Genomic DNA, 27,152 nt, shown 5'->3' with positions numbered 1-27,152 from the left:
CTTCTAATTTTTTTAAAGGAGGAAGAAAGCCTTTAACTTATTGTATAATTAATGCTACCTTCAAGGAATAATTTTGATTTCTTCTCATATGTAGCTGCACAGTGGCAATGCTGAAGGCAGTAAATTGAGGAGATTGGTTTCTCCTATCATAGCAATAGGCTACCCTGAGATTTTTATTCTTCCTACCTATATAGTTTACTCTTATTGTTCTCTCTTCCTCCACCTACCTTCTTTCCTGGTTCCTCTATATACTGTGTTTATTTTTCATTCATTTTTGCTAGATTGAGTACATTTACTTAAAGCCATTAGCATTACACCATTACTTGGATTTATTCTCTACTGTCTACACTTTCTAATATGGAACTCCAAGCTATGGGCTTAATTTATCTTATATTTTTATTTGTCTTCTTTTTTTTCTTTTTTGGCATGAATTGCCAGTTTCTTCCTTTAGTGGTTTTTTTCTTTTTGTTAATTTTTTGTTTCATGTTCTTTGTGTTCTTATCTGCATTAATGCTTAGAAAATATGCACTGTATTACTGTCAAGTAGTAGATAAACTTGAACCTTACCCTAACTTTCCCCACTGTAAAGCAGATTAGGTTTAAAGTGGGTCTGCCTGCCTTTTGTGAAGTAATAAAGAACTTTGTTAAGGTGGTCTTAGCCACAGAGTAGCAGGCAGAGTAAGTGGTTGTTCTTCCTTGAAATATCTTTTCTACAAGTGGCCTCTTTCAGTAAATAAAACAAAATTAATTGCAGTAACTACACATAACAAAATTGACCATCTTAGCAATTTTTAAATACACAGTTCAGTGGTATCAAGTATGTTCCCATTGTTGTACAACCAATCTCCGTAACTCTTTTCACTTTGCAGAACTAAAACTCTGTACTCATTAAACATGCCACTCCCAGGTGGGGGAAATCTTTGTTCTACTTTCTTTTTTTTCGGTATTTTTCTAAAGTGACAAATGGGGAGGCAGAGAGACTCCCACATGCACCCGACCAGAATCCATCCAGTATGCCCACCAGGAGGCAATGCTCTGCCTATCTGGGGCATTGCTCTGTTGCAACCGGAGCCATTCTAGTGCTTGAGGCAGAGGCCATGGAGCCATCCTCAGCGCCTGGGACAACCTTGCTCCAATGGAGCCTTGGCTACAGGAAGGGAAGAGACAGAGAGAAAGTAGAGGGGGAAGGGTGGAGAAGCAGATGAGTGCTTCTCCTGTGTGCCCTGGCTGGAAATTGAACCTGGAACTTCCACATGCCGGGCCAATGCTCTACCACTGAGCTGGCGGCCAGGGCTCTTCTACTTTCTGTTACTATGAATTTGATTACTCTAGATATTTCATATAAGTAGAATAATATATTATTTATCTTTTTATGACTACTTTATTTCACTTAGCATAATGTCCTCAAGGTTCACACATGTTTTAGCATATGTCCGAATTTTCTTATTTTTCAAGGCTGAATACTATTTTATTGTATGTATACAGCATATATCACTTGTCCATTCATCCATCTGTAGACACTTGGGTGGTTTTCACTTTTTAGCTATATTGATAATGCTGCTGTGAATATGTGTATATTCAGCAGTGTTTTTAAAGGCAATATGTTGACAAAAAGAATTTTAAGAATTCTTTAGAGGAAGCTGAGTGAAAGCAAAACCATAAGATACCTTGAAAATGTAATCAGAGAATGTAGCCCCTTTTATGTTATTTTCTCCCTGCTAGCAGAAGTTGTAGGCCCTGCACCTATGCTCAAGCCCTGTGAATAGTGCATGACAGTCCACTGGCTCTCATTCCAGAAACAGTGAGTTTGAGTGTTCTGAATATGGGATATCTCTTCTGTCATTGTTTGGCTCGTAGTGAATGCATGCTTTGTTACTTCTCCCTATTATAGTTCCCCCTTCTGCCCCTCACTGCCAAATCCAAGGATCCCAGGATATTGGCAGCGATGTCATCCTGCTCTGTAGCTCAGAGGAAGGCATTCCTCGACCAACTTACCTTTGGGAGAAGTTAGACAATACCCTCAAATTACCTCCAACAGCCACTCAGGGTATGTATAGTGTTGCTTTACCCATTTAATTATTCTGAAATTTTTTGAATTTAAGACTCACAAAGTAATTCACTTTAATAGGTTTTGAAAAATACCACACCATATTTGTAACTGTTGAAAAAGCAATGTGGATTATTTTGTATTTATGAATGTATATTACCAGTGGTAACTATATATGGAAATTCAGTTCCATTATGGTGAAGATTTTAAAATAGCTCACTGTAATAGCTTCTTTGTAGATTGTTGACTGTAAGATAATCCTTGAAGTTTATAACTGAGAAATCACTTCCTACTTGAGACACAACTCCCTGTTTTAGTATGAAAAACATCAGCATGGTCATGAAAGGATTAATTATCCTGTTTTCAGCCTCAAGGCTAGAGGTTAAAGATGGGAAAGGGAACAGGGCAAGGCCCCAGATCATGAGAGATCCAAGAGTTGCTCACACCAGACAGGTAAACATGCAGGAGGCATGAGTATCACTGATAGTTGTCTACATGTAAATCCAGCTATTTAGATTTGATATTAAAGGAAGAACCCTTGAAAAATTGAGGAAAATTTATAAAATAAGTGAGGGAAATTATAGAATTATATGTAAAATTGACTTAAAATATAGCTGTCTTGGGTGTTACTTCAACTATAATACACATGTTTCTTGTAGCATTTTCAGGGAAGATTTACAAATCTTAGAGAGTTGGCAGTTAATAGAGAGGTCTGAATCAACCTTAGTTTTGCCTGACAAGTTTGAATTATGGAAATGGAAAGTCCTAAGTTGTATAGTGAAGTTAGACATATTAAAAATCAGGACCACCAACCTCTTAAAGAGCTTGTAAATTTTCTTTTAAGAATGTCAATAGAAATATTAATAGGTTTCCCATCACCTTTTGATTAACCTAGCCCAAATTTTATTATTTTAAAAACCTTCTTTTCAACATAATACCTTTTGGGTTATTCTAATAATTTTTACTGCAATACTCCTGTTTCCTACTGATTTCTTATTAGTAAAAGTTTTAGCCACACTGTGGGCTAAATAGCTTTATTTGTGTACTAACTTGTTAATCTCACCATTGTAAGTCGTATGTTTAAAATAGATCTTGTCTTCAAATCCTGAAATGATATTCAAATTCTTTTTTTTTTTTTTTGTATCTTTCTGAAGCTAGAAACGGGGAGAGACAGACTCCCGCATGCGCCCGACTGGATCCACCCGGCACGCCCACCAGGGGGCGATGCTCTGCCCACCAGGGGGCGATGCTCTGCCCCTCCGGGGCGTCGCTCTGTTGCGACCAGAGCCACTCTAGCGCCTGGGGCAGAGGCCAAGGAGCCATCCCCAGCGCCCAGGCCATCTTTGCTCCAATGGAGCCTCGGCTGCAGGAAGGGAAGAGAGAGACAGAGAGGAAGGAGAGGGGGAGGGGTGGAGAAGCAGATGGGCGCTTCTCCTGTGTGCCCTGGCCAGGAATCGAACCCGGGACTTCTGCACGCCAGGCCGACGCTCTACCACTGAGCCAACCAGCCAGGGCCTCAAATTCTAGATTTTTTTAAGTGATAGTTTGAAAAGTGTGAGTTTGCCTCTTTGGGCATGTGTTGCCCTTTTGTAAAATAAGGGGGTTTAACAGTATCTTCAAGATGATATGTTTATATTAAGATTCTGTGATTTATTTTATAACATATTTTGAAATACTGGATGAAGGCCCTGGCCAGTTGGCTCAGTGGTATAGTGATAACCTGGTGTGTGGAAGTCCCAGGTTCGATTCCTAGTAAAGGCACACAGGAGAAGCAACCATCTGCTTTTTCTTCTTTTCCTCCTTCTCTTTCTATCCCTCTCCCGCCCCCTTGCCCCACAGCCATGGCTCAGTTGATTCGAGTGCATTGGCCCCAGGTGGTGATGATGGGGTTCCATGGAGCTTCCACCTCAGGAGCTAAAAATAGCTTGGTTGCAAACATTGGCCCCAAATGGGTAAAGCTTGGGCCTCAATGAGGTTGCCAGATGGATCCTGGTGGGGATGCATGTGAGAGTCTATTTCCCCTCTTCTCACTTAAATTAAAAAGTAAAAGAAAGAAAGAAAGAAAGAAAGAAAGAAAGAAAGAAAGAAAGAAAGAAAGAAAGAAAGAAAGAAAGAAAGAAAGAAAGAAAGAAAGAAAGAAAGAAAGAAAGAAAGAAAGAAAGAAAGAAAGAAGGGAGGGAGGGAGGGAGGGAGGGAGGGAGGGAGGGAGGGAGGGAGGGAGGAAGGAAGGAAGGAAGGAAGGAAGGAAGGAAGGAAGGAAGGAAGGAAGGAAGGGAGAAATATTGAATTTGGAATGACAAATAAACATTTAAAAGTGGTTGTTCGTATGTAAGTGTAAGTTGTGAAATGTCCCTAGAGGTTTCCACACCTTTGTTTCTTAATTAATACATATCACTCAAATATTTTTATATTTTCTTTGCAATTTGAATATTCTTTGGTACTTTAGGTATAAAAGAGAACTTGAATGCAAAGATGAAAATGTTTTTCTTTTATAATTCAAACTCTGAATTGGTTATCAGAATTTCTTTAGATAATTTCATCTGTCATAATAATGCACATTGAGTCCAAGTTTTAAACTAAATTTACCTTTTGATAGCTACATTAATAAAGTAGATCTCAAGCTAGCATTTTATCTCAAAATAACGTAGAATTCTTTTCAGAAGATTTACCTTACTAATAAACTCAAAATGCTTTCTCTAATAAAAGGATGTCTGACACCAGGAGAGAGCACCACAGATGTCTAATTAGTAACAGCAGCATAATATTTGGGAATTAGCATTGTGCTTGTGTTTAGGGACTAGCTTGAAGGCATTTCTTCTGGCTAAATCTGAGACAGTTTAAGATTAAAATTAATATACAACCCATTGAATAAAATGAAAGTCTTTGAATCTCTTCTGATATACATCAATAAAAGGGGAAGAAGGGGACTCATTTTCTTACAGTAGAGTACCTGTTAATGTATACAGATGAAATGATGGAGTTAGGAAAGTCATCACTGATGTCAAAGTAGTGAACAAAAATTTGACAAAAAACAAGATATTTACATAGTTCTAAAATATGTTTCCACAAATTTCTTATCAGTTGAAAAGAAAAAATAGTATAATTGAACCTTGTACAACAGGGTTTGAATTGCACAGGTCCCCTTATATGCAGATTTGTCTGAATATACATGGTAAATGTATTTTCTCTTCTTTATGATTTTCTTAATAACATTTTCTTTTTTCTAGCTTACTTTATTGTAATATTACCATATATAATATATGTAACATAAAATATGTGACGACTATTTAGGTTATTCATAAGGCTTCTGATCAACAGTAGGCTATTATTTAAGTCTTTGGAGAGTCAAAAATTATATTTATATTTTCTACCACTGCAGGGCAGTCAGCTTCCACATGCACCCGACCGAGATCCACCCGACATGCCCACCAGGGGGTGATGCTCTGCCCATCTGGGGCATTGCTCTGTTGCAACCAGAGCCATTCTAGTGCCTGAGGCAGAGGCCATGGTTACTTTGTGTTGTTTAAGAGTCAACTGTAACTCTATAGTAGAAGAGACCTGGTAGATACCACTTTAACAAGGTGATAAAAATAAGCATTATTAATATTGTGACAAACTGTTATCCTGATAAATATACTGAGAAGGACACAGCATCATTGGTGTGGTAGCCCTGTCAAAAAAATATAACTAGAGTCTGATCATGAGGAAACATCAAGGAAACAAAGGGGAAGACAAAACTGCTGCAGACTGAGAGAGACTAGGAGTTAGAGCAGGTGGATGCAGTACAGAACTCTGGATTGGAATCTGCACGAAGGAGGAAATAGCTAAAAAGAACATTTATTGGGACAACTGATGAAATCTGAGTATAAACCAGATCAGATAATACTGTTGTATCAATGTTAAATTTCTTGCCTTGGATACTTGTACTGTGATTATGTGAAGATTGTCTTTGCTCTTAGAAAATATTAATAAATACTTAGTGGTACAGAGACACAATATCTTCAACTCACTCTTAAATGATTCAGAAAATAATTATATATTTAATGAGAAAATTATAAACCTAAATGATAATATACAATATACAAAAGTTCCTTGTGGTATTCTTTTTTTTAAAAAAAAAAATTAATTTTAGTGAGAGGAGGGAAGGCAGAGAGATGAACTTCTGCATGTGCCCTGACTGGATTCACCTGGCAGGCCCACTAGGGGGCGATGCTCTACCCATCTGGGGCTATTGCTCCTTGCTTAGCAACTGAGCCATTTTCTTTAAATAATTTTATTTTTTTAATGGGGCGACATCAATAAATCAGGATACATATATTCAAAGATAAAATGTCCAGGGTGTCTTGTCGTTCAATTATGTTGCATACCCATCACCCAAAGTCAGATTGTCCTCTGTCACTTCTATCTAGTTTTCTTTGTGCCCCTCCCCCTCCCCCTTTCCCTCTCCCTCTCCCCCCTTCCCCTGTAACCACCACGCTCTTATCAATGTCTCTTAGTCTCACTTTTATGTCCCACCTACGTATGGAATAATGCAGTTCCTGGTTTTTTCTAATTTACTTATTTCACTTTGTATAATGTTATCAAGATCCCACCATTTCGATGTCATCATTTCTTATGGCTGAGTAGTATTCCATAGTGTATATGTGCCACATCTTCTTTATCCAGTCATCTATTGACGGGCTTTTTGGTTGTTTCCATGTCCTGGCCACTGTGAACAATGCTGCAATAAACATGGGGCTGCATGTGTCCTTACGTATCAATGTTTCTGAGTTTTTGGGGTATATACCCAGTAGAGGGATTGCTGGGTCATAAGGTAGTTCTATTTTCAGTTTTTTGAGGAACCACCATACTTTCTTCCATAATGGTTGTACTACTTTACATTCCCACCAACAGTGTATGAGGGTTCCTTTTTCTCCACAGCCTCTCCAACATTTGCTATTACCTGTCTTGTTAATAATAGCTAATCTAACAGGTGTGAGGTGGTATCTCATTGCAGTTTTGATTTGCATTTCTCTAATAACTAAAGAAGATGAGCATCTTTTCATTTATCTGTTGGCCATTTGTATTTCTTCCTGGGAGAAGTGTCTGTTCATGTCCTCTTCCCATTTTTTTATTGGATTGTTTGTTTGTTTGTTATTGAGTTTTATGAGTTCTTTGTATATTTTGGATATTAGGCCCTTATCTGAGCTGTTGTTTGAAAATATCATTTCCCATTTAGTTGGCTGTCTGTTTATTTTGTTATCAGTTTCTCTTGCTGAGCAAAAACTTCTTAGTCTGATGTAGTCCCATTCATTAATTTTTGCCTTCACTTCTCTTGCCTTTGGAGTCAAATTCATAAAATGCTCTTTAAAACCCAGGTCCATGAGTTTAGTACCTATGTCTTCTTCTATGTACTTAATTGTTTCAGGTTTTATGTTTAGATCTTTGATCCATTTTGAGTTAATTTTAGTACAGGGGGACAGACTGTAGTCCAGTTTCATTCTTTTGCATGTGGCTTTCCAGTTTTCCCAGCACCTTTATTGAAGAGGCTTTCTTTTCTTCATTGTGTGTTCTTGGCCCCTTTATCAAAAATTATTTGACCATATATATGTGGTTTTATTTCTGGGTTTTCTATTCTGTTCCATTGGTCTGAGTGTCTATTTTTCTGCCAATACCATGCTGTTTTGATTGTCGTGGCCCTATAATATAGTTTGAAGTCAGGTATTGTAATGACCCCAGCTTCATTCTTTTTCTTTAGGATTGCTTTGGCTATTCGGGGTTTTTTATAGTTCCATATAAATCTGATGATTTTTTGCTCCATTTCTTTAAAAAATGTCATTGGAATTTTGATGGGAATTGCATTAAATTTGTATATTGCTTTGGGTAATATACCCATCTTGATTATATTTATTCTTCCTAACCAAGAACAAGGAATATTCTTCCATCTTATTATATCTTTTTCGATTTCCCTTAACAATGGTTTATAGTTTTCATTATATAAGTCCTTTACATTCTTTGTTATGTTTATTCCTAGGTATTTTATTTTTTTGTTGCAATCGTGAAGGGGATTATTCTTTTGAGTTCCTTCTCAGTTGTTTCATTGTTGGCATATAGAAAGGCTATTGACTTCTGTATGTTAATTTTGTATCCTGCGACCTTACTGTATTGGCTTATTGTTTCTAGTAGTCTTTTTGTGGATTCTTTGGGGTTTTTGATATATAGGATCATATCATCTGCAAAAAGTGATACCTTTACTTCTTCTTTTCCAATATGGATGCCTTTTATTTCTTTGTCTTGTCGGATTGCTCTGGCTAGAACCTCTAGTACCACATTAAATAAGAGTGGAGAGAGTGGACAACCTTGTCTTGTTCCTGATTTAAGGGGGGAAAGGCTTCAGTTTTGTGCCATTTAGTATGATGTTAGCTGATGGTTTATCATATATGGCCTTTATCATGTTGAGATATTTTCCTTCTATACCCATTCTGTTGAGAGTCTTAAACATAAAATTTTGTTGTATTTTATTGAAAGCCTTTTCTGCATCTATTGATAAGATCATGTGGTTTTTGTTCTTTGTTTTGTTGATATGGTGTATTATGTTAACCATTTTACGTATGTTGAACCATCCTTGAGATTCTGAGATGAATCCCACTTGATCATGACGTATTATTTTTTTAGTATGTTGTTGTATTTGATTTTACTAGTATTTTGTTTAGTATTTTAGCATCTGTATTCATTGGAGATATTGGTCTGTAGTTTTCTTTTTTTGTGCTATCCTTGCCTGGTTTTGGTATGAGGGTTATGTTGGCCTCATAGCATGTGTTTGGAAGTATTGCTTCTTCTTCAATTTTTTGGAAGACTTTCAGTAGAATAGGAACCAAGTCTTCTTTGAATGTTTGATAAAATTCGCTGGTATAGCCGCCTGGGCCTGGACTTTTATTTTTGGGGAGGTTTTTAATGTTTTTTTTTCTATTTCTTCTCTACTAATAGGTCTGTTTAGGCTTTCTGCTTCTTCTTGACTCAGTCTAGGAAGGTTGTATTGTTCTAGGAATTTATCCATTTCTTCTAGGTTGTTGAATTTAGTGGCATAAAGTTTTTCATAGTATTCTACAATAATTCTTTGTATATCTACGGTGTTCGTGGTGATTTCTCCTCTTTCATTTTGGATTTTGTTTATATGAGTTCTTTCTCTTTTTTCCTTGGTAAGTCTTGCCAAGGGTTTGTCAATTTTGTTGATCTTTTCAAAGAACCAGCTCCTTGTTCTGTTAATTTTTTCTAGTTTTTCTGTTCTCTATTTCATTTATTTCTGCTCTGATTTTTATTATCTCCTTTCTTTGGCTGGTTTTGGGTTGTCTTTGTTCTTCTTTTTCTAGTTCCTTAAGGTGTGAAGTTAAGTGGTTCACTTGGGCTCTCTCTTGTTTGTTCATAATCCTGAAGTGATATGAACTTCCCTCTTATCACTGCTTTTGCTGCATCCCATAGATTCTGATATGTCGTATTGTCATTTTCATTAGTCTGTATACATCTTTTGATCTCTGCACTTATTTCTTCTTTGACCCATTCATTTTTTAAAAGTATGTTGTTTAGTTTCCACATTTTTGTGGGATTTTTTTCCTCTTTTTTGCAGTTGAATTCTAGTTTCAAGGCTTTATGATCAGAAAATATGCTTGGTACAACTTCAATTTTTCTGAATTTGCTGATGTTGTTTTTGTGGCCCAACATATGGTCAATTCTTGAGAATGATCCATGTACACTGGAGAAAAATGTATACTCAGTCACTTTGGGATGAAATGTCCTGTAGATGTCTATCGTATCCAGGTGCTCTAGTGTTTTGTTTAAGGCCACTATATGTTTGTTGATTTTCTGTTTGGATGACCGATCTAGAGCTGTCAGCGGTGTATTGAGGTCTCCAAGTATGATTGTGTTTTTGCCAGTTTTTGTTTTAAGGTCAGTAAGTAGCTGTCTTATATATTTTGGTGCTCCTTGGTTTGGTGCATATATATTAAGAATTGTTAGGTCTTCTTGATTCATTAGCCATTATGAAATGGCCATTTTTGTCTCTGAGTGCTTTTGCTGTCTTGTAGTCAGCATTATCAGATATGAATATTGCTACGCCTGCTTTTTTTTGGATGTTATTTGCTTGGAGTATTGTTTTCCAGCCTTTCACTTTGAATTCGTTTTTATCTTTGTTACTTAGATGAGTTTCCTGTAGGCAGCATACAGTTGGATTTTTTTTTAATCCATTCTGCTACTCTGTGCCTTTTTATTGGTGAGTTTAATCTTTTTACATTCAGTGTAATTATTGACACTTGTGAGTTCCCTATTGCCATTTTATAGATTGCTTTCTGTTAGTTTTGTGTCTTGTTTGATCCTTCTCTTTCATTTTTCTATCTTTTGTTTTTATATGGTTGTATTCCATACATCTTTCCTCTGTTGCTATCTTTTTTAAATCATGTGCTTCTGTGGTGGTTTTTTCAATGATGGTTACCTTTAAGTAATGAAAAGGGTTCCTACCCTGTTCATTGTAGTGCACTATTTTGTGAGTACTTTTGCACTCCATCGTCCTTTGCTATTGTTAATCTCCGTCCTCTCCCCCACCCGCCTTTCTTTTTGTTGTTGTCACAGTTTAAATTTGGTTTTATTGTGTTCTTCTTGGAGCTTTTACTTGTGGCTTTGTTTTTTTTTTTTTTTTGTTCTTTGTATCTGATTGGAGAACCCCCTTTAGTAATTCCTGGAGTGGGGGTTTTCTGATGATAAATTCCCTCATCTTTTCTGTATCTGTGAATGTTTTTATTTCTCCTTCATATTTGAAGGATAGCTTTGATGGGTATAGTATTCGTGGCTAAAAGTTCCTCTCTTTCAGGACTTTAAATATTGGGGTCCACTCTCTTCTAGCTTGTAGAGTTTCTGTTGAGAAATTGAAGGATAATATAATGGGCCTTCCTTTATATGTTGTATTCTTCTTTTCCCTGGATGCCTTGAGAATTTTTTTCTTTGCTATTGGTTTGTGCCAATTTCATTACGATGTGCCTTGGAGTAGGTTTGTTGGGGTTAAGAAAACTCGGAGTTCTGTTTGCTTCTTGAATTTGAGGCTTTAGTTCTTTCCACAGGCTTGGGAAGTTCTCATCTATTATTTGTTTGAGTATGTTCTCCATTCCATTTTCTCTCTCTTCTCCCTCTGGTATACCTATTATTCTTATGTTATTCTTTTTGATGCAGTCAGATAATTCCTGTAGGGCTATCTCATTTTTAAAATTTTTGAGTCTCTTTCTTCTTCTCTCTGTTGTGCCTCAAGTTGCTTGTCTTCTATTTCACTAATCCTATCTGCTGTCTGGCCTGTTCTATTAGCTAAGCTTGTTACCTAATTTTTCAGCTCGTGAATTGAGTTTTTCATCTCTGTTTGATTTGTTTTTATAGTTTCAATTTCCTTGGAAATATATTTCTTGTGTTCATTGAGTTGTTTTCTGAGCTCCCTAAATTGCCTTTCTGTGTTTTCTTGTATATCTCTGAGTATTTTTAGGATTTCTATTTTAAATTCTCTGTCGTTTAACTCCAAGGTTTCCAATATATTAAATTTTTTCTCCATAGATTTTTCCTCATCTATCTGTGTCACCTCTTTTTCTTTTGTATCCATGATATTTGATTTTCTCTTCCTTAATGGCATCTGAGGGTGGTTTTGTTGATAATATTAATGAGATTTAATAAAGAATAGAAAGTTAAAAAAATAAAAGTAAAAAGTCAAAAAGGGTTTTTTTTAAAGATTAATAATTAAATAAAGAAAAATAAAATAAAATAAAAATTAAGAAAAGGGGCCCTGGCTGGTTGGCTCAGCGGTGGAGCATCGGCCTGGTGTGCGGGGGACCCGGGTTTGATTCCCGGCCAGGGCACATAGGAGAATCACCCATTTGCTTCTCCACCCCCTCCCCCTCCTTCCTCTCTGTCTCTCTCTTCCCCTCCCACAGCCAGGGCTCCATTGGAGCAAGGATGGCCCAGGCATTGGGGATGGCTCCTTGGCCTCTCCCCCAGGCGCTAGAGTGGCTCTGGTCACAGCAGAGCGATGCCCCAGAGGGGCATAGTATCACCCCCTGGTGGGCAGAGCATCGCCCCTGGTGGGCGTGCTGGGTGGATCCCGGTCGGGTGCATGCGGGAGTCTGTCTGACTGTCTCTCCTCGTTTCCAGCTTCAGAATTAAAAAAAGAAAAAGAAAAAAAAATTAAGAAAAGGAAATTATTCTCCCCCTCCTTTTTTCCTCTCCTCTCCTCTCCCTTCCTTCTTGAGAAACTCTTGTGGTGAACTCTGAATTATATTGTACTAAAAAGAACAAACAATGCTTGTAATGGAGGGCCTGAATTGGGGAGAAGTAATAAAGGGACAAAAGAAAAACCCCAGAAAAAAGGGGTGTGGACCCACAAAAAGCAAATAAGGAAAAATATTTGGGTCAAGAATAAAATGATTTGCTCTTAGGTGTTGGTTGACTAAGAGTTATGATGAGAGGAATAAGAGGGAAACAGGAAAATGGGACAAATTAAAAAATTACTATTGTGTTTAGTGGAACAAGAACTAGATAAAATGGAGAGCCAGGGATGGGAGTACTGCTAGTGAGTTAAAAAGGTGAAGTAAAAACCCCCCAAAATGCCACAAACATAAGTTTGAGTCCCAGATAAGATAATTTGTTCATTATTGAGTTTGAAAAAGAGGAGACGTAAAGGAGAAAGGAGGAAACTAATATAGAGGGAGAAAAAAAAGAGAGAGAGAGAAAAAAAAGAGGGAACCACTAAAAGAAGAAAAAAGAAAAAAAGGGGAGAGAGAGAGAGAGAGAGTTAAGGGTTTTGGAGTGCAACCCTCATAGAGAGAAAGGAAGAGGAAAGAAAAGATAACAGGAGATGTAACACTTATGGGTAGTGTAGTTCAGGGAGAGGAGAGAGTAAGACCACAGAGAGTTAAATGACCAAATTGGAGGAGGAAAAAAAAATCAAGAATGAAGATAAGAGAAACAAACGAACAAATATAATAAAATGGGATAGGTTATAAAGTCTGTGGATTATTCTTGATTTTGAGAGGTTATCTTCTTGCTTTTTCTTTTCTCTCCCTCTTCTTGGTCAGTGACTCTGTACCCCGGGTTCTGCCCCTTTGGCATGCTCAGGTAGAGGTTTGTAGTTGATAAGTCTCTATGGCGATGTCATGTATTGTGCTTCAGTCTCGTTGGCAGTTGAGGCTCATTAGCATTTATAGGCTCCAACAGTGAGAGAGTCCATGTTCCTGGAGCCTTTCTCCTAGTCTTTCCTTCCTCAATTAGTAGCCTGATAATCCAGCTATGGGGTTGCTGCTGCCTCTGCCTGGATAGTAAGAGGCTCAAAGAGCTGGCAACTCCCCACTCTATTCCCACTCATCTCAGGGCTCTGGGTAAGGCTCAGTCAGTCAGAGCTGCTAGCATAATCAGGCGGGGCTTCTGCCCACACAAAGACCTCTGGCTCTGCCACTCTGTCCAGTAACTTGGGCGGGCACCCACTCCTGGGGCTCTCGGAGGAAACTCTTGCTCACTATCTGTGTGCAGACCAGGATATCAGGCCGGAAGTCCCACACTCCGAGTAAAACCCCGCCCACACGGAAAAGTTCCAGCGTTGGAATTGGCTCTCGCTCTCTCCCCGTGCGCGGCTCCCCTAGGGCACTGGGGTGGCCTGAGATTCCACTTTTGGCCCACACAAAGGCCCCTGACTCTGCCCCTCTGTGGGATAACACGGGCGCGCACTCCTGAGGTGCTCGGAGGAATCTCTCGCCCACTCTCCGTGAGCGCCGACCAGGATATCAGGCTGGCTGCCTCACCCTCTGAGTGAAACCCCTCCCACACAGAAATGTTCCAGCGTTGGAATTGGCTCTTGCTCCCTCCCTGTGTGCGGCTTTTTCAGGGCACTGGGACAGCCTGGAGATTCCACTTTTGGCCCACACAAAGGCCCCTGACTCTGCCCCTCTGTGGGATAACATGAGCACCCACTGCTGAGGCGATCGGAGGGATCTCTCGCCCACTATCTGCGCACGCCGACCAGGAGATCGGGGAAAATGGCTGCCCCACTTGTCTTTCTTTGTCTAGGTTTGATGGGAGTGTTAGCTTGTATTGACTGGGTTGCCACAGGCACAGTTTTTCTCCTCGGCTTGGATCTCCATGCCACAGCCTGGTTTGGCCGTTTGTGCCGTGGCCTGGATCTATTCACCCCCTTTGCCCGCCTCAGTTTCTATATTCTCAGTTCCCAGTGAAAGCAGCCCTATTTAGGTTAGTGAGGAAGGCGGAGCATTTCTTACTCCCTATTTCCTTCGGAGTTTGATTATATATTTAGCCAATTTTTTGCTCTACCATACCTTCGGGTGTATTGCGAAACATCTGGAGGCTCCAAGGATAGGTTTTTCTGTTTCTGGTTGAAGATCTTGTTGAGTTTTGGGGGAGATTTATTGGTATCGCTTCCTACCACGCCATTACTCTGACGTCATCTCCCTCAAGCCATTTTCTTTAAACACCTAAGGTGGAGGCCACAGAGCCATCCTCTCAGTGCCTGGGGCCAAGTCACTTGAACCAGTTGAGCTATGGCTGTATGCGGGTTGGGGGGGGGAGAAAAGGGAGAGGTAGAGAAGCAAATGTTGCCCCTCCTTTGTGCCCTGACCAGGAATCAAACCCAGGGCATCTACACACCGGGCCCATGCTTTACCACTGAGCCAACCAGCCAGCGCCCTTGTGGTATTCTTGCAACTCTTCTGTAAGTTTAAAATTATGTCAAAATAAAAGCTACCAAAGAGTTGTTCTCATATAATTCATATGTGGATATTCGAGAGAAGAGTAGATTTTGAACGGTATCCTATGAGGTGCACTTCATTTTCTTATAGAGGAATAATAGAGTGGATTCAGTATTATCCTTTTGGCATATATATACTATTGAATTCTAAGATGATTAAAAAGTGTATTTAGAGAAGTAATTATAATAGTACATGTTTCATGCTATAAAAATGTTTATATTGCTATAAAATTAAAAATATAGAAATGTTGATTTCCCCTGAAGAGTCTAGGGAGAACTTTACATGAAAAGAGATGTCTGAACAGAAAAGGATCTTAAAAGATCATTAAAAGGAGAGAGGATCATCGTCAATAGAGGGAAACATAAGTGCAAAATCTTGCAAGTGTAAAAGTTTGACATTTTAATGTGGTAAAATCTGTGAAGCTGACATAGAGATTCATGGAGGTTTGTCCAGAAAAGGGGTTGACAAGTTCAGGTCCAGATCATGAAAGGCATGATATAACAAGAAAGGAGTTTGGATATTATCTTGGAGACTGTGGGTATTCACTGACCTATATAAAGCAAGAGAAGATATCCCATTCTGCATTTTAGGAACAGCCTTAGCAGTCAGGCTGAGCATTGGCAGGTAGGTCATAAATATGAGGCTTTGATAACGCTCCATCAGGAAATGAAAAGGGCCTAAGCCAGTGGTTCTCAAACTTTTGAAGTCAGGGCACATTTAAAATCCTACAAATAATTGTAGGTACACTATATTCAAATTTCTGAGAAATATATTATAATAATTAAGTCAAATATTAAAGAAAAAATATAAAGTCCAAGCATGCTTTTATGGTAATTAAAAAAATAAATATGACAAAATTAAATTTATTCTGACATTAAAAAACTTTTTTATATTACATTTTTTGTTATGATTTTTAGAATTCATAGAAAAGAGGGATTAAAAAATAAAAAAACAACAGAAAAGTTATCTTTTTAGATACATTCTTAGTAAGATTTAGTAAATTTGGCAGGTTCCGGCATGAATGTGTAAAGTTTTTTCATTCTTGTGTTTATGAGAAACATGAGTCTGATGTGTCCCAGTGATTTCTTCAATGTTTGGGCATATATTTGAAAGGCAAACTCTCATTTCCTCATCAATACATTGAAGAATTCCTCTCTTTTTACTCTTGTGTTGAGAGCAGAAAAACCTCACCATACATACCATCTTAATTTTACACCAAACAAAGGATAGAAGAAACTCATCTCCAGTCTTTCTGGGAACATGGAGGGGTGGTATAAACAATCCAATACCACAGCTTAACAGCCTTTTGCAACCTAATGAGGCAAGTGAGGTGGGGTGTTGGGCAGACTGTCAGCTTACAGCCAATTCCCCACACCTCTGAACCCCAAAACTCTAAACTCCAAAAACCTTGTTGATTTTTTGGTCCCCAACAGGCACATATTTCTCTGGAATACCATAGGGTGCCCCAGTGCACTCTGGCATACACTTTGAGAGCCACTGGCCTAAGGCAATGCCCCAGTGATGGGAATGGAGAAAGGACAGGGGGCAGGTGGATTCCAGAGAGATTAAAGACAAAAATCAGTAAGACTTGAGGTTTGATTAGATATTGGGGCTCAGACACAAGTCAGAGTTAACTCAGATTTCTGTCTTAGGCTATTGAATGAACAATAACTGTATTAACTGAGAAGAAATAACTTAGAGATTTGCTTGAGGAAGGTAGTGTAAGTTAGTGGTCCTCTGGAACCTCTAGATGGGAACTGAAATCAGATAAGGTAACAGGTAATATTTCTTGAGCATAGTAAGGGCCATTCTCCTTTGTTAATTAAAGCTTTACAATCAACATAGAGACATACTGATTTGAAAGAATCCACTGATGTCAAGTTAGAAACAAGAGCACTAAGAGTCAACATTTCTGGGAACCCAGACAGGAATGTGGAGGAGAGAACAGTCATGATCTAATCTGTTTATCTTGCTTGTAACTGTTGCCATGTTTTAAGTGTGTGTTCAGGGCCGTGGGTGTTGCTAATGGTGAATTATTCTTGCAGATAAATATTAATGTGTTTATATATATAGTATTATATATTTTATACAAATTCCACCAGTGACATTATAAGAAATAAGTTTAGAAGCAAAACTAGTCTTTAGGTTAGTAATTCTGATGCGTGATTCTATGTAATGTTGTTAATAAGGGGATCCACATATTTAAGTAGTGTCCATTTGTTCATTGTAGTGTTCATTATTGTTTTCCAGTGTTTGCATATTTGTTCTAGACTTCAGTTCTTTGTAAATGCTCTAATAACAGAAGTGTAAAGAGGAAGATAGGAATTTTGCTATAGAACACACTGATATGAAAACAGATGGATTTAGATCTGAATTGGCAAAAGCAACATCTATTTCAATGGCAAAACCAAAATCAAGACAAACACAAAATATTTTCAATGTTAAATAAAGGAAATGAGACAGTACGAAGCCGTATGTACCCTAATGTCTGCCTTGAAAGTGCTTTGGACATTTTCTTAATGGGTACAGATTTGCCCCTGTCCATTCTCCATCTATATCTTAATTCAACTTTAGCATGAAAATGAAATAAATTTTCTACATCTGGAAAATTTGACATGAAACAAAGATCAAGACTGTTGAACAGTGCACTTAATGCTGTATTTCTTTAAAAAAACTTGTTTAGAATGATGGAGTGTAAATATTAAGCATTTGTGATATTATCTTTGAATATTTAAATAGACTTTACTTTGGCATATACTTTTACTATTTTTTATTATGAAATGTTTATCATTTTCAGATCATGTTTTGCATATTATTGAAATGTATAATTTTGCCATAGTATATTGGTTCTAAAAACAATAAACCATGCATTAACCCTTTGAGTGGTGAGTTTTTTTCATGCTTGCTGACCCCAAGAAATCAGTTTTTTTCAAAAAATGAAATTAGTTCCAGTTCCAGTTTTATAAACTTAAAATCATGTTTGTTTGATAACCAATTTATGGAAACAAGAAGAACATACATTTGCCTTTTTAAAATGTTGCCTTACACATTTTTAAAATAAAAATTTTTGTATGATTGTACTCTGGACAGTCAGCAGGCACGAGGATGTACATGAATGTTCGTACTACTCAAAGGGTAACTATTATTATTATTTTAGCAAGAGAGGGAGGGAGGGAGACAAACACACAGGTACAGACAGACAGGAAGGGAGAGAGATGAGGAGCATCAACTCATAGTTACGCCACCTTAGTTGTTCATTGATTGCTTTCTCATATGTACCTTGACTGGACAGCTCCATCTGATCCAGTGACCCCTTGCTCAAGCCAGTGACCTTGGGGTTCAAGCCAGCGGCCATGGAGTCCTGTCTATGATCGCACACTCAAGCTGGTGACCTCAGAGTTTCAAACCTGGGTCTGCAGCATCCCAGGCCAATGCTCTATCCCAGCGGTTCTCAACCTGTGGGTTGCGACCCCGGCAGGGGTTGAACGACTAAAACACAGGGGTCGCCTAAAGCCATCGGAAATATGTATTTATTATACAATACATTTTTAAATAAAATACATATTTCTGATGGCTTTAGGCGACCCCTGTGTTTTGGTCGTTCAACCCCCCCCCCCCCCGGGGTCGCGACCCACAGGTTGAGAATCGCTGCTCTATCCACTGTACCACCGCCTGGTTAGACACTTATTTTTTCTACAGACTACTTCTAAAACTTTTATGGAAAATGGCTTACTGTTTATTATTATGATCATTATTATTTAAAAATAAAAAATACATTAATCATATAAAAATATAGAGTGATTTAAGGTTTAGGCATTTCTATCAACCTCATATCCTGAGTATTGGTATCTGTTGGGAATTTGAAGATAGTCAACATTTTACCAGTTTCTTGACTGATTTTTCTTATGATTCATTAAAATGTAAATTTCACAATCAGTGCCAGGAAGGAATTTCCATTGGGAAGCATTTTCAGGCATTGTACTAAGCTTATTACATGCATTATCTTATTTAGTCCTCACAGTGACCTGTGATGTAGAGCCACGTTAGTAACTCCATTTCACATATGAGGAAACTAAAACAAAGATAAAGAAGTAACAGATAACACATTGAAGACCACATAGCAAGTAGTTGGCAGGGCAGATTGCAGTCCAGCTGTCTGAGTCCAGAACACATCAGAAGTGGTTCTGGAGCTAAGGAGAGAGGATGGGAGTGGAAATGCACACATATTTATCTCTCTCTCGAATTCTGAAGGGCCTTTTGGTCCAGGTGCGTAACTTGTGTGGGACCCAGTGTTGCTGTAAACAAAAACAGAGTGAGTGTGATGTCATTTGTGCTTTTGCATTATGCTTCCACGCTATTGGACCTTCCCTGTTCTTTAAAAATAGAAAAACAAGAGAACATTTATTTTCATTCACTTTTTTTAAAGATTTTATTTATTCATTATAGAGAGGGGTGAGAGAGAGAGAGAGAGAGAGAGAGAGAGAGAGAGAGAGAAAGAGGGAGGAGCAGGAAGCATCAACTCCCATATGTGCCTTGACCAGGCAAGCCCAGGGTTTTGAACCGGCAACCTCAGTGTTTCCAGGTTGACGCTTTATCCACTGCGCCACCACAAGTCAGGCTCAAGAACATTTATTTTCTAACTTCATTTGAACAAATTAATGCCATGCCAGAGCAGGCCAAGCGAAGTGACAAACCATGGCTGGAATCAGTCTGGCACTTGTGAAAGAGGTGCTCACAGCCCCGCTCTGACTTGACTGCACAAACCACTGTATATCTCCAGATCTTTCATAGGAGGTCATACTTATGCCATGCCAGAGCAGGCCAAGCGAAGTGACAAACCATGGCTGGAATCAGTCTGGCACTTGTGAAAGAGGTGCTCACAGCCCCGCTCTGACTTGACTGCACAAACCACTGTATATCTCCAGATCTTTCATAGGAGGTCATACTTTTAGTCTTTAAAATTCATGGACCAAAAAAAAAAAAAATCGCTGCAAATAAAAAAAACTATTAATATCTTTTCAGTGTTCTGCTGATTTCTTTAGTTTTCTTATTTTTCCCCCTAAATTCTGACTCGATTGTTATTTTTCTGACAGACCAGGTCCAAGGAACAGTCACCATCCGGAACGTCAGCACCCTGTCTTCAGGTTTGTACCAGTGTGTGGCCTCAAATGCCATTGGAACCAGCACCTGCCTTTTGGATCTCCAGGTCATTTCCCGTAAGTACATAAAATTCTGATGTCCACACTGGGTCTAAAATGCCAAGATCTTTGTTAAACTGGGGAATGAAGAGTGCTGCTTCTTTACAGATTGTTTGAAGATCAAATAGAAATTCGTTTGGCTTTAATCATTATTGAAAATATTTTATAAATGTACCAGTATACTTTTCAGCCTCAGTAATATGACATCTTCTTTACAACAAAATATCTTTCTCCTTAGGATCATTAGGATCAAATCAATTCTGATTGTATAATGCTAGGCACATTATAAAATGTGTAATGATCTGTGGCCATGGCCCAGACAAGACCTTGTATTTTCTCCAAATCCTTTATATCAGCTTAATTGTTGGGTACTGTGATCATAAACAACCAGTGTAGATTTTTTTTTTCCTCTTCGTTTGAAAATTCTGAGTTATTTGAGTTGTAGTTGTAAAAGGGAGTGATTTGTCTGGGATGAGGTGATAAGTTATCCAGTAATGGCTGGGCTCATTTGGGGCAGATCAGTCCATCTTTGCCTGCTCTGCTATAGGTGTGGCTCTCCTGAAGCTGTCAGTCATGTAACTGTTCATTCCCTAAGTGAATGTGAGCTTGCTGTGCGTTAGTCCTCCTCTGGGGCACAGAAAGTTAAGTGAGGTTTCACTTTACATGAATGCAATACTTTTGACAATTCTAAACATTTTAAGAAGATTCTTTAGTAAACTTGAATGTTTATAAAGTTGCATGAGATTGTAGTATTTCTCTCTCTCTCTCTCTCTCTTTATTCTTTGTTCTTTAAATATACCTTAAATATATTTTGCAGCCCAGCCCAGGAGCATTGGACTAATAGCTGGAGCCATTGGCATTGGTGCAGTTATTGTCATTCTTTGCATTGCACTAATTTTAGGGGCATTCTTTTACTGGAGAAGCAAAAATAAAGAGGAAGAGGAGGAAGAAATTCCTAATGAAATAAGGTTTGTGTCAGATAATTTGTCCTGCTTAGCCAGTGTTTATATTTTTATTCATTTGGACAACTAAGATTTCTTTGCTTTATCTTATTATGACTGTGATTGCCAAAATAGTTAAAATGACTAAATGCTATTTTCTTGTCTGTGATATTGATATCACCTTTCCTCATGGTACTGGTCAGCTTTATTTACTGGGTCATGAAAGGGGAGGACTAGGAGGACACAAGTGAAGGATGTCTTCTTTCCCTCCCATAGCTCAGGGTAAGTGGGGTTAGGTGGCAGCTACAGTAGAAAAGTTAGATTGGAACGTGTGTTTAACATTGTCACATATTATAGATGAGAACATAAAGCAAGAAGAAATACCATAAGAACATACCGGCATCTATATACAGATAGGCCAAAGCAGTATGGGTTGGTGTGAAAGACAGTTCAGTCAAGAATATGACTATCCTAAGAAAACAATGTCAAGATGATCTTTAAAGAAAAGTAACTCTTGACATATTGTGGAGATATGGGGTTCAGGCACAGTCACAGATTGCATCATGTCATGTCCTCATCGAAAATGCTTTAATGGCTCCAGTCTACTTAGCTTGACATACACAGAATTTCGGGACCTGGCCCTTACCTGCTTCCCTGGTCTTACCTCCCATCACTGCCCTGATCATTTGTGTTCCAGTCTATTCTGCATTCTCTCATGCCTCAGGGCCTCTACTCAAGTCTTTGCCCTCTTCCTGGTCTTTACTCCTTCCGTTTTTATTCATCTCTTCAGGAAACTCCTTGATCTGATTCAAGACTAGTCCAGGCATCAGCTCCTCACATACATTGACTTCAGCCCTTTGCCCGTATCTGCAGACTTGCCAGTGTCCTTGCCTTGGTTGTCACCCCCATTGGACCGTGGGTTTCTTGGCAAGAGCTGTGCCTTTTTTTTTTTTACATGAAACATCCAGTGGAATGCTACTCAATAAATGTTAAATGAATTAACAAATTAATGACTTCTCTTAGACTCTTCTAATTCTTAAGGTTTGGACTGTATCCAGGGACAGATTTCTTCCCAGCATAAGATTACTAGGAAAACCTCATTACAGCAGACCACAATGAGTTCTCAACCCCAATGCAATGAGATTGGGCCACCTGTAACAATTTCTTGAAGTTCTGCACACCCATACCTTGGTTTCCTAGATATTTTATAGCAACTAGCTCAGTGGAATTCTTTATAGACTGTTCCTATTTAGAGCAAACACATGCATGCATGCACACACACACACACCACACAGGTATATTATTTTAGCTATATTGGAAGACACACATCTTTGAAAGATTTGAAATTACCCTTTCTTGTTTTGGAGACCGAGAAGCTGCAGAAAATTTTCTTGAGCAGTGTCTCAGAGGGAATGAATTTTAAAGCCAAGACCACCAGAACTGGTGTTCTTTCCTGAGGATTTGTGTTTCATAGACGTATTAGCCTTAATATGGAAAAAGAAAAAAGAGTTCTGGTAGGGTAAACCTGAAGTAAAGCCTAATGACAACTTTATTTCATTCCTTTTCAGAGAGGATGACCTTCCACCTAAATGTTCTTCTGCCAAAGCATTTCACACTGAGATATCCTCCTCAGAAAACAACACATTGACCTCCTCTAATACCTACAACAGTCGATACTGGAGCAACAATCCAAAAGTTCACAGAAACACGGAGTCGTTTAACGACTTCAGTGACTTGCGCCAGTCCTTCTCCCTGCACTCAGGCAATGCCAACATACCAGCCATCTGTGCTAACGGGACCCATCTCGTTCCAGCTCCGCATAAGACTCTGGTAGTGACAGCCAACAGAAGGTCATCACCGCAGGTCATGTCCAGGAGCAATGGCTCAGTCAGCAGGAAGCCCCGGCCTCAGCACACACATTCCTACACTGTCAGCCAAGCAACTCTGGAGCGAATTGGCGCTGTCCCTGTCATGGTGCCAGCCCAGAGTCGGGCAGGGTCCCTCGTATAGGACATGAGTGTTCAGAAGAGAACCAGTGAAACGCCCCATACAAGGGGACGGTGTGGTGGGTGAGTGTTGGACAAGGAAAGAAACCTTTCTTCCTTGTGATACTAGTAAAAAGCGCAGAGGAAGGCGAAGGCTGTCATCTGGACACCAGGATTTGTGGGATGAACTAGAATGTACTGTCATGAAGATTTGTTTCCCCACCACCGAGGTCCCGGGATTCTGCTCAGTGAGCTGGGTCTCAGCTGTGCCAAGCCAAGGAAAAAGGACACAAGAGTGGAGTTGCATGTAAAATCTCAACTGCTGTCTAGACGGGTTTGTTCTTTAGTTCATGCCTCAATTAACAGTTTTAAAAGAGACTCAAGTGCCAGGTGGAGTTCAGATAAAGAAATTATTTTAAAAGATAGGTGTCTGTAGAAAAAATAATGAGCATCCTGGAATATCGCCCACTTCTCCCCACTCTGTGTGTAGAGGGCGAAGGGCATAAATGGTTAATATTTGTCTCAACAGGGCTGGTTCTTGTATCACAGAATCAACATTTTTTACTTAAGCCAAAAAAAAAAAAAAAAATTCAGTAAGAAATGGGGGAAAACAAAAGAAACTTCTTTGGAAGGCCATTCATTTTTGTTTATTTCTGAACCATGGATTTCATATTTGAGTGTTGCTCTGTTGACAGATTCTTGCCTGCTTCTGTTTTTCCTAGGGCCTGCTACAAGTTCATGACAATTACTGTTCATTATTTCCTGGGAAAGTATTTTTTTTATTATTGGATTTTTTAAAAATACATGAGAGGCACTGGACTAGGAAAGAGAAGACTGTTGTTGACAGCACATGCAGTGACTGTTTACTGGGCCCGCAGAAGGTCCGTCCCGAAAGAGCTCGGTCGTGGGGGCAGCACAGGAGCGAGAAGGCAGGTCGGTCTGAGAGGTAACAGCGCTCCTGGCAGCCTCGTGGGTGGGCCTTCCAAGTCTCCCTGGTATCACACCGGGTTACTCTTAATGAGGGCAGCACCTGAGGCCTTTTGTACTGAGGTAGATTACTTTCTCCTTGCTTGACAAGTAGAGGTCAGTAGGTTGTTACAGGGCAACAGTTCCGTTTTTGTTTTTCAAAATAATTATTTGTGAAGGTAGATACTGAGACAAAAAGCTATGCTCCCAGATATGTTCCTGGGAGGCTCTGCCCTCTATTTCTCAGAGCTCAGGTTTGCAGTTGTGTCCAAGTGCATTTTCTACCCCTGCAAAGAGACTCCTTCTGTGACTAATTACCTGGTGTGGCTGGCCTTGGAGTTCACCAGATAATTTATAAACCTCTCACTCTATTTTTGCTAGATAGATCTGGTCGTACTTGGATTGGTGACTCTCTCGCCTTAATCACACTTCAAGCAACACATAAATGTTTTTCTTCCCTAAAGTATTTATGATACTGAACCTCGTGATTCCATAAGAGCATCTTTTCTCTTCCTGATGTTGTCTCTTACTCCCCCTCCCCACTATGCTGTTTTTTGCTCTCTTTTTCTGCAAGCAGTCATCACAAGAAGTGGCCTCCTGGTTTTCAGACTTATTTGAATAAATGGAAACCAACAGCTGCTGCATGCAGTGGTTTTCAACCTTTTACCCTTGGGGACCAGCGAAAATAGAATTCTTTGGGAGCCTTTAAGGCAGAAATCACCCTGAGCGAATTCAATTAAGATCATTGGGTCTATACTTTTCGTACAGCATCAGGGCGGTTAACTGTTCCATGGCCTGGCACAGAATTTCTGGCGGACCAGTCTGTGGACTGGTGGTTGAAAAAGACTGCTATACACTATTTTTCCAAGAGGGCTAAGCTCAGAACCTAACCATTCCAACATTGATGAAAAGCTGACTTTACTTTAGCATTACTTATTTTTTTAATTTGATGGTTCTTGACTTTGTAAAAATTCAAATAAATGAATGTCTATACTTTTTAATAAAGAAAATGTGGAAATACCATGACACAGGGATGATGATAATATCAGATATTGTTTAGAAAGCATTTATCTTGCATTTCTTTATTCTTTTAATTACCTAAAATTTAATAAAAGTTTATTCATATAAAAACAAGTTGTCATTAATTACCATATTAATGAATAGATGATGTTCTATTTCCCTTAATCTTGTAATCATTTTCCATTCTGTTATATCATATTCATATTCATAATCATTTGATTAATTATATAATATTCTAAAAGTTACTTAATTTTTGTTAGAAATTTAAGTTCAGTCCTGTTCTCACATGTATGATATGTAGATGTAATGACCGTTTTTATACATTGAGCTATTTTTATATTTTATATTTCTTGCTTTTTTTCAGCCCTGAATCTCTATCATCTAGAACAGTGCCTAGCATGGGTAGTGGGAAAAAGTAGGTTTATGGTTTTTAGCATGGAAAAAAGACATGCAGGTTATAATTGTAAGAATACAAGAATAAAGTCATGGCCCTGGCTGGTTGAATCAGTGGTAGCGTATCAGCTTGGTGTGTGAATGTCCCAGTCAGGGCACACAGGTGAAGCGACTACCTGCTTCTCCACCCCTGCCCCTTCTTGCTTCTCTCTCTCTCTCTCTCTCTCTCTTTTTCTTTCCCTCCTGCAGCCATGGCTCGATTGGAGCAAGCTGGCCCCAGGCACTGAGGATGGCTCCATGGCCTCTGCCTAAGGTGCTCTGAAGACTCAGTTGCTGAGCAATAGAGAATGCCCCAAATGAGCAAAGCATCGCCCCCTAGTGACCTTGCTGGGTGGATCCCAGTTGGGGTGTATGCAGGAATCTGTCTCTGCTTCCTCTCCTCTCACTGAATAAAAAAAAGAAAATGAAAAAAAAATAAAGTTATGTAATCACAACTGTAAACCCACGTTTTCCCACTCCTATATATTGGATCATTCCTTTGTTTTAGCTTTTTAAAATTTTTATTTTGAGATAACTGTATATTTACATGGAGTTTTAAGAAATTAATAGAGTTCCATAGACCATTTACCTGATTTCTCCCAATGGTAACATTTTGAATAGCTATCATATAGGATTGCACGTTGACACTTCATCAGCCTTACTCAGATTTCCACAGTTATACATGCACTTGTGTGTGTGTCCACATGCACATTTAGTTATATGTAATCACATGTAGGTTCACCTGACCACCCCACAATCCAGACACAGGGTCCTTCTGCCCCCCTTACATAGTTATACCCACCTTCTTCTTCTCCAAGTCCCTGAACCCTCCTAATCTGTTCTTTTTCTCTCTATTTTTCTCACTTCAAGAATGTTATGTAAAGGGGCATGCCACATATAACCTTGAGCAGTGGTCCCCAACCCCTGTGCTGTGGACCGGTACCAGTCTGTGGGCCATTTGGTACCGGCCCACAGAGAAAGAATAAATAACTTGCATTATTTCCGTTTTATTTATATTTAAGTCTGAACAATGTTTTATTTTTTAAAAAAATGACCAGATTTCCTCTGTTACATTCGTCTAAGACTCACTCTTGACGCTTGTCTCGGTCACATGATACATTTATTTGTCCCACCCTAAAGGCCGGTCCATGAAAATATTTTCTGACATTAAACCAGTCCGTGGCCCAAAAAGGGTTGGGGACCACTGACCTTGAGGATTGGCTTCTTTTCACTCAGCATAACTTTCTTGAGATTCATTCAAGTTCATGAATCCATTCATGAATCAATAGTCATTTTTTTATTGCTTAATAGTATTCCATGGTACAGATGTACCATAATTTTTTTTAACCATTTACTCATTGATGTATATGAAGGATATTTGAATTGTTTCCAGTTTGGGGCTATACAAATAAAGCTGCTGTGAACTTTTTTTTTTTACTGTGTACATTTTTGTACAGGTTTTTGTGTGAACATAAGTTTTTCATTTCTCTGAGATAAAGTCTAAGTGCAGTTGCTCCTGTACCAGTAGTTGAAAAGTCTATCCTTACTCTAGTGAATTGCTTTGAAAATCTCTTTGGTATATTTGTGTACCTCTTTCTGAGTTCTCTAGCTGTTCTACTGATCTTTGTGTCTATCCTTCCAATGAGAATATGCTGACCATTGCAGCTATTTAACAAGCTTTATAGCTAGTAGAATAGTTCCTCCCACTTAATTCTTCTTTTTCAAATTTGCTTTAGCTCTACCTGGGTCGCTCTGTTGGAGTATTGTATGGATATGACAACGTTGTGGATTTGAACCCGTCAGGG

General features: G+C 38.9%; 1 protein-coding gene across 2 annotated transcripts in view; it reads left to right on the top strand.

The window, feature by feature from the left end:
• Positions 1-23,025, top strand: part of IGSF11 (immunoglobulin superfamily member 11) — a 138,181-nt gene extending 115,156 nt beyond the window's left edge. Inside the window, exons 4-7 of one of the 2 annotated variants that reach the window (XM_066347342.1) lie at positions 1,892-2,047; positions 19,899-20,021; positions 20,821-20,971; positions 22,513-23,025. In XM_066347342.1, coding sequence (XP_066203439.1) covers positions 1,892-2,047; positions 19,899-20,021; positions 20,821-20,971; positions 22,513-22,954 — 872 coding nt within the window. In that variant the 3' untranslated portion in view covers positions 22,955-23,025. The remainder of the gene's footprint in view (positions 1-1,891; positions 2,048-19,898; positions 20,022-20,820; positions 20,972-22,512) is intronic. The other variant, XM_066347343.1, reaches the window with a different exon arrangement.
• The last annotated feature ends 4,127 nt before the right edge of the window (positions 23,026-27,152 follow it).

This window comes from Saccopteryx leptura, chromosome 8, assembly GCF_036850995.1.
Source record: "Saccopteryx leptura isolate mSacLep1 chromosome 8, mSacLep1_pri_phased_curated, whole genome shotgun sequence".
In the NCBI taxonomy this organism is placed as follows: Eukaryota; Metazoa; Chordata; class Mammalia; order Chiroptera; family Emballonuridae; genus Saccopteryx; species Saccopteryx leptura.
The sequence above is the reverse complement of the archived record's forward strand: the minus strand, read 5'-3'. Positions and strand labels throughout refer to the sequence as shown.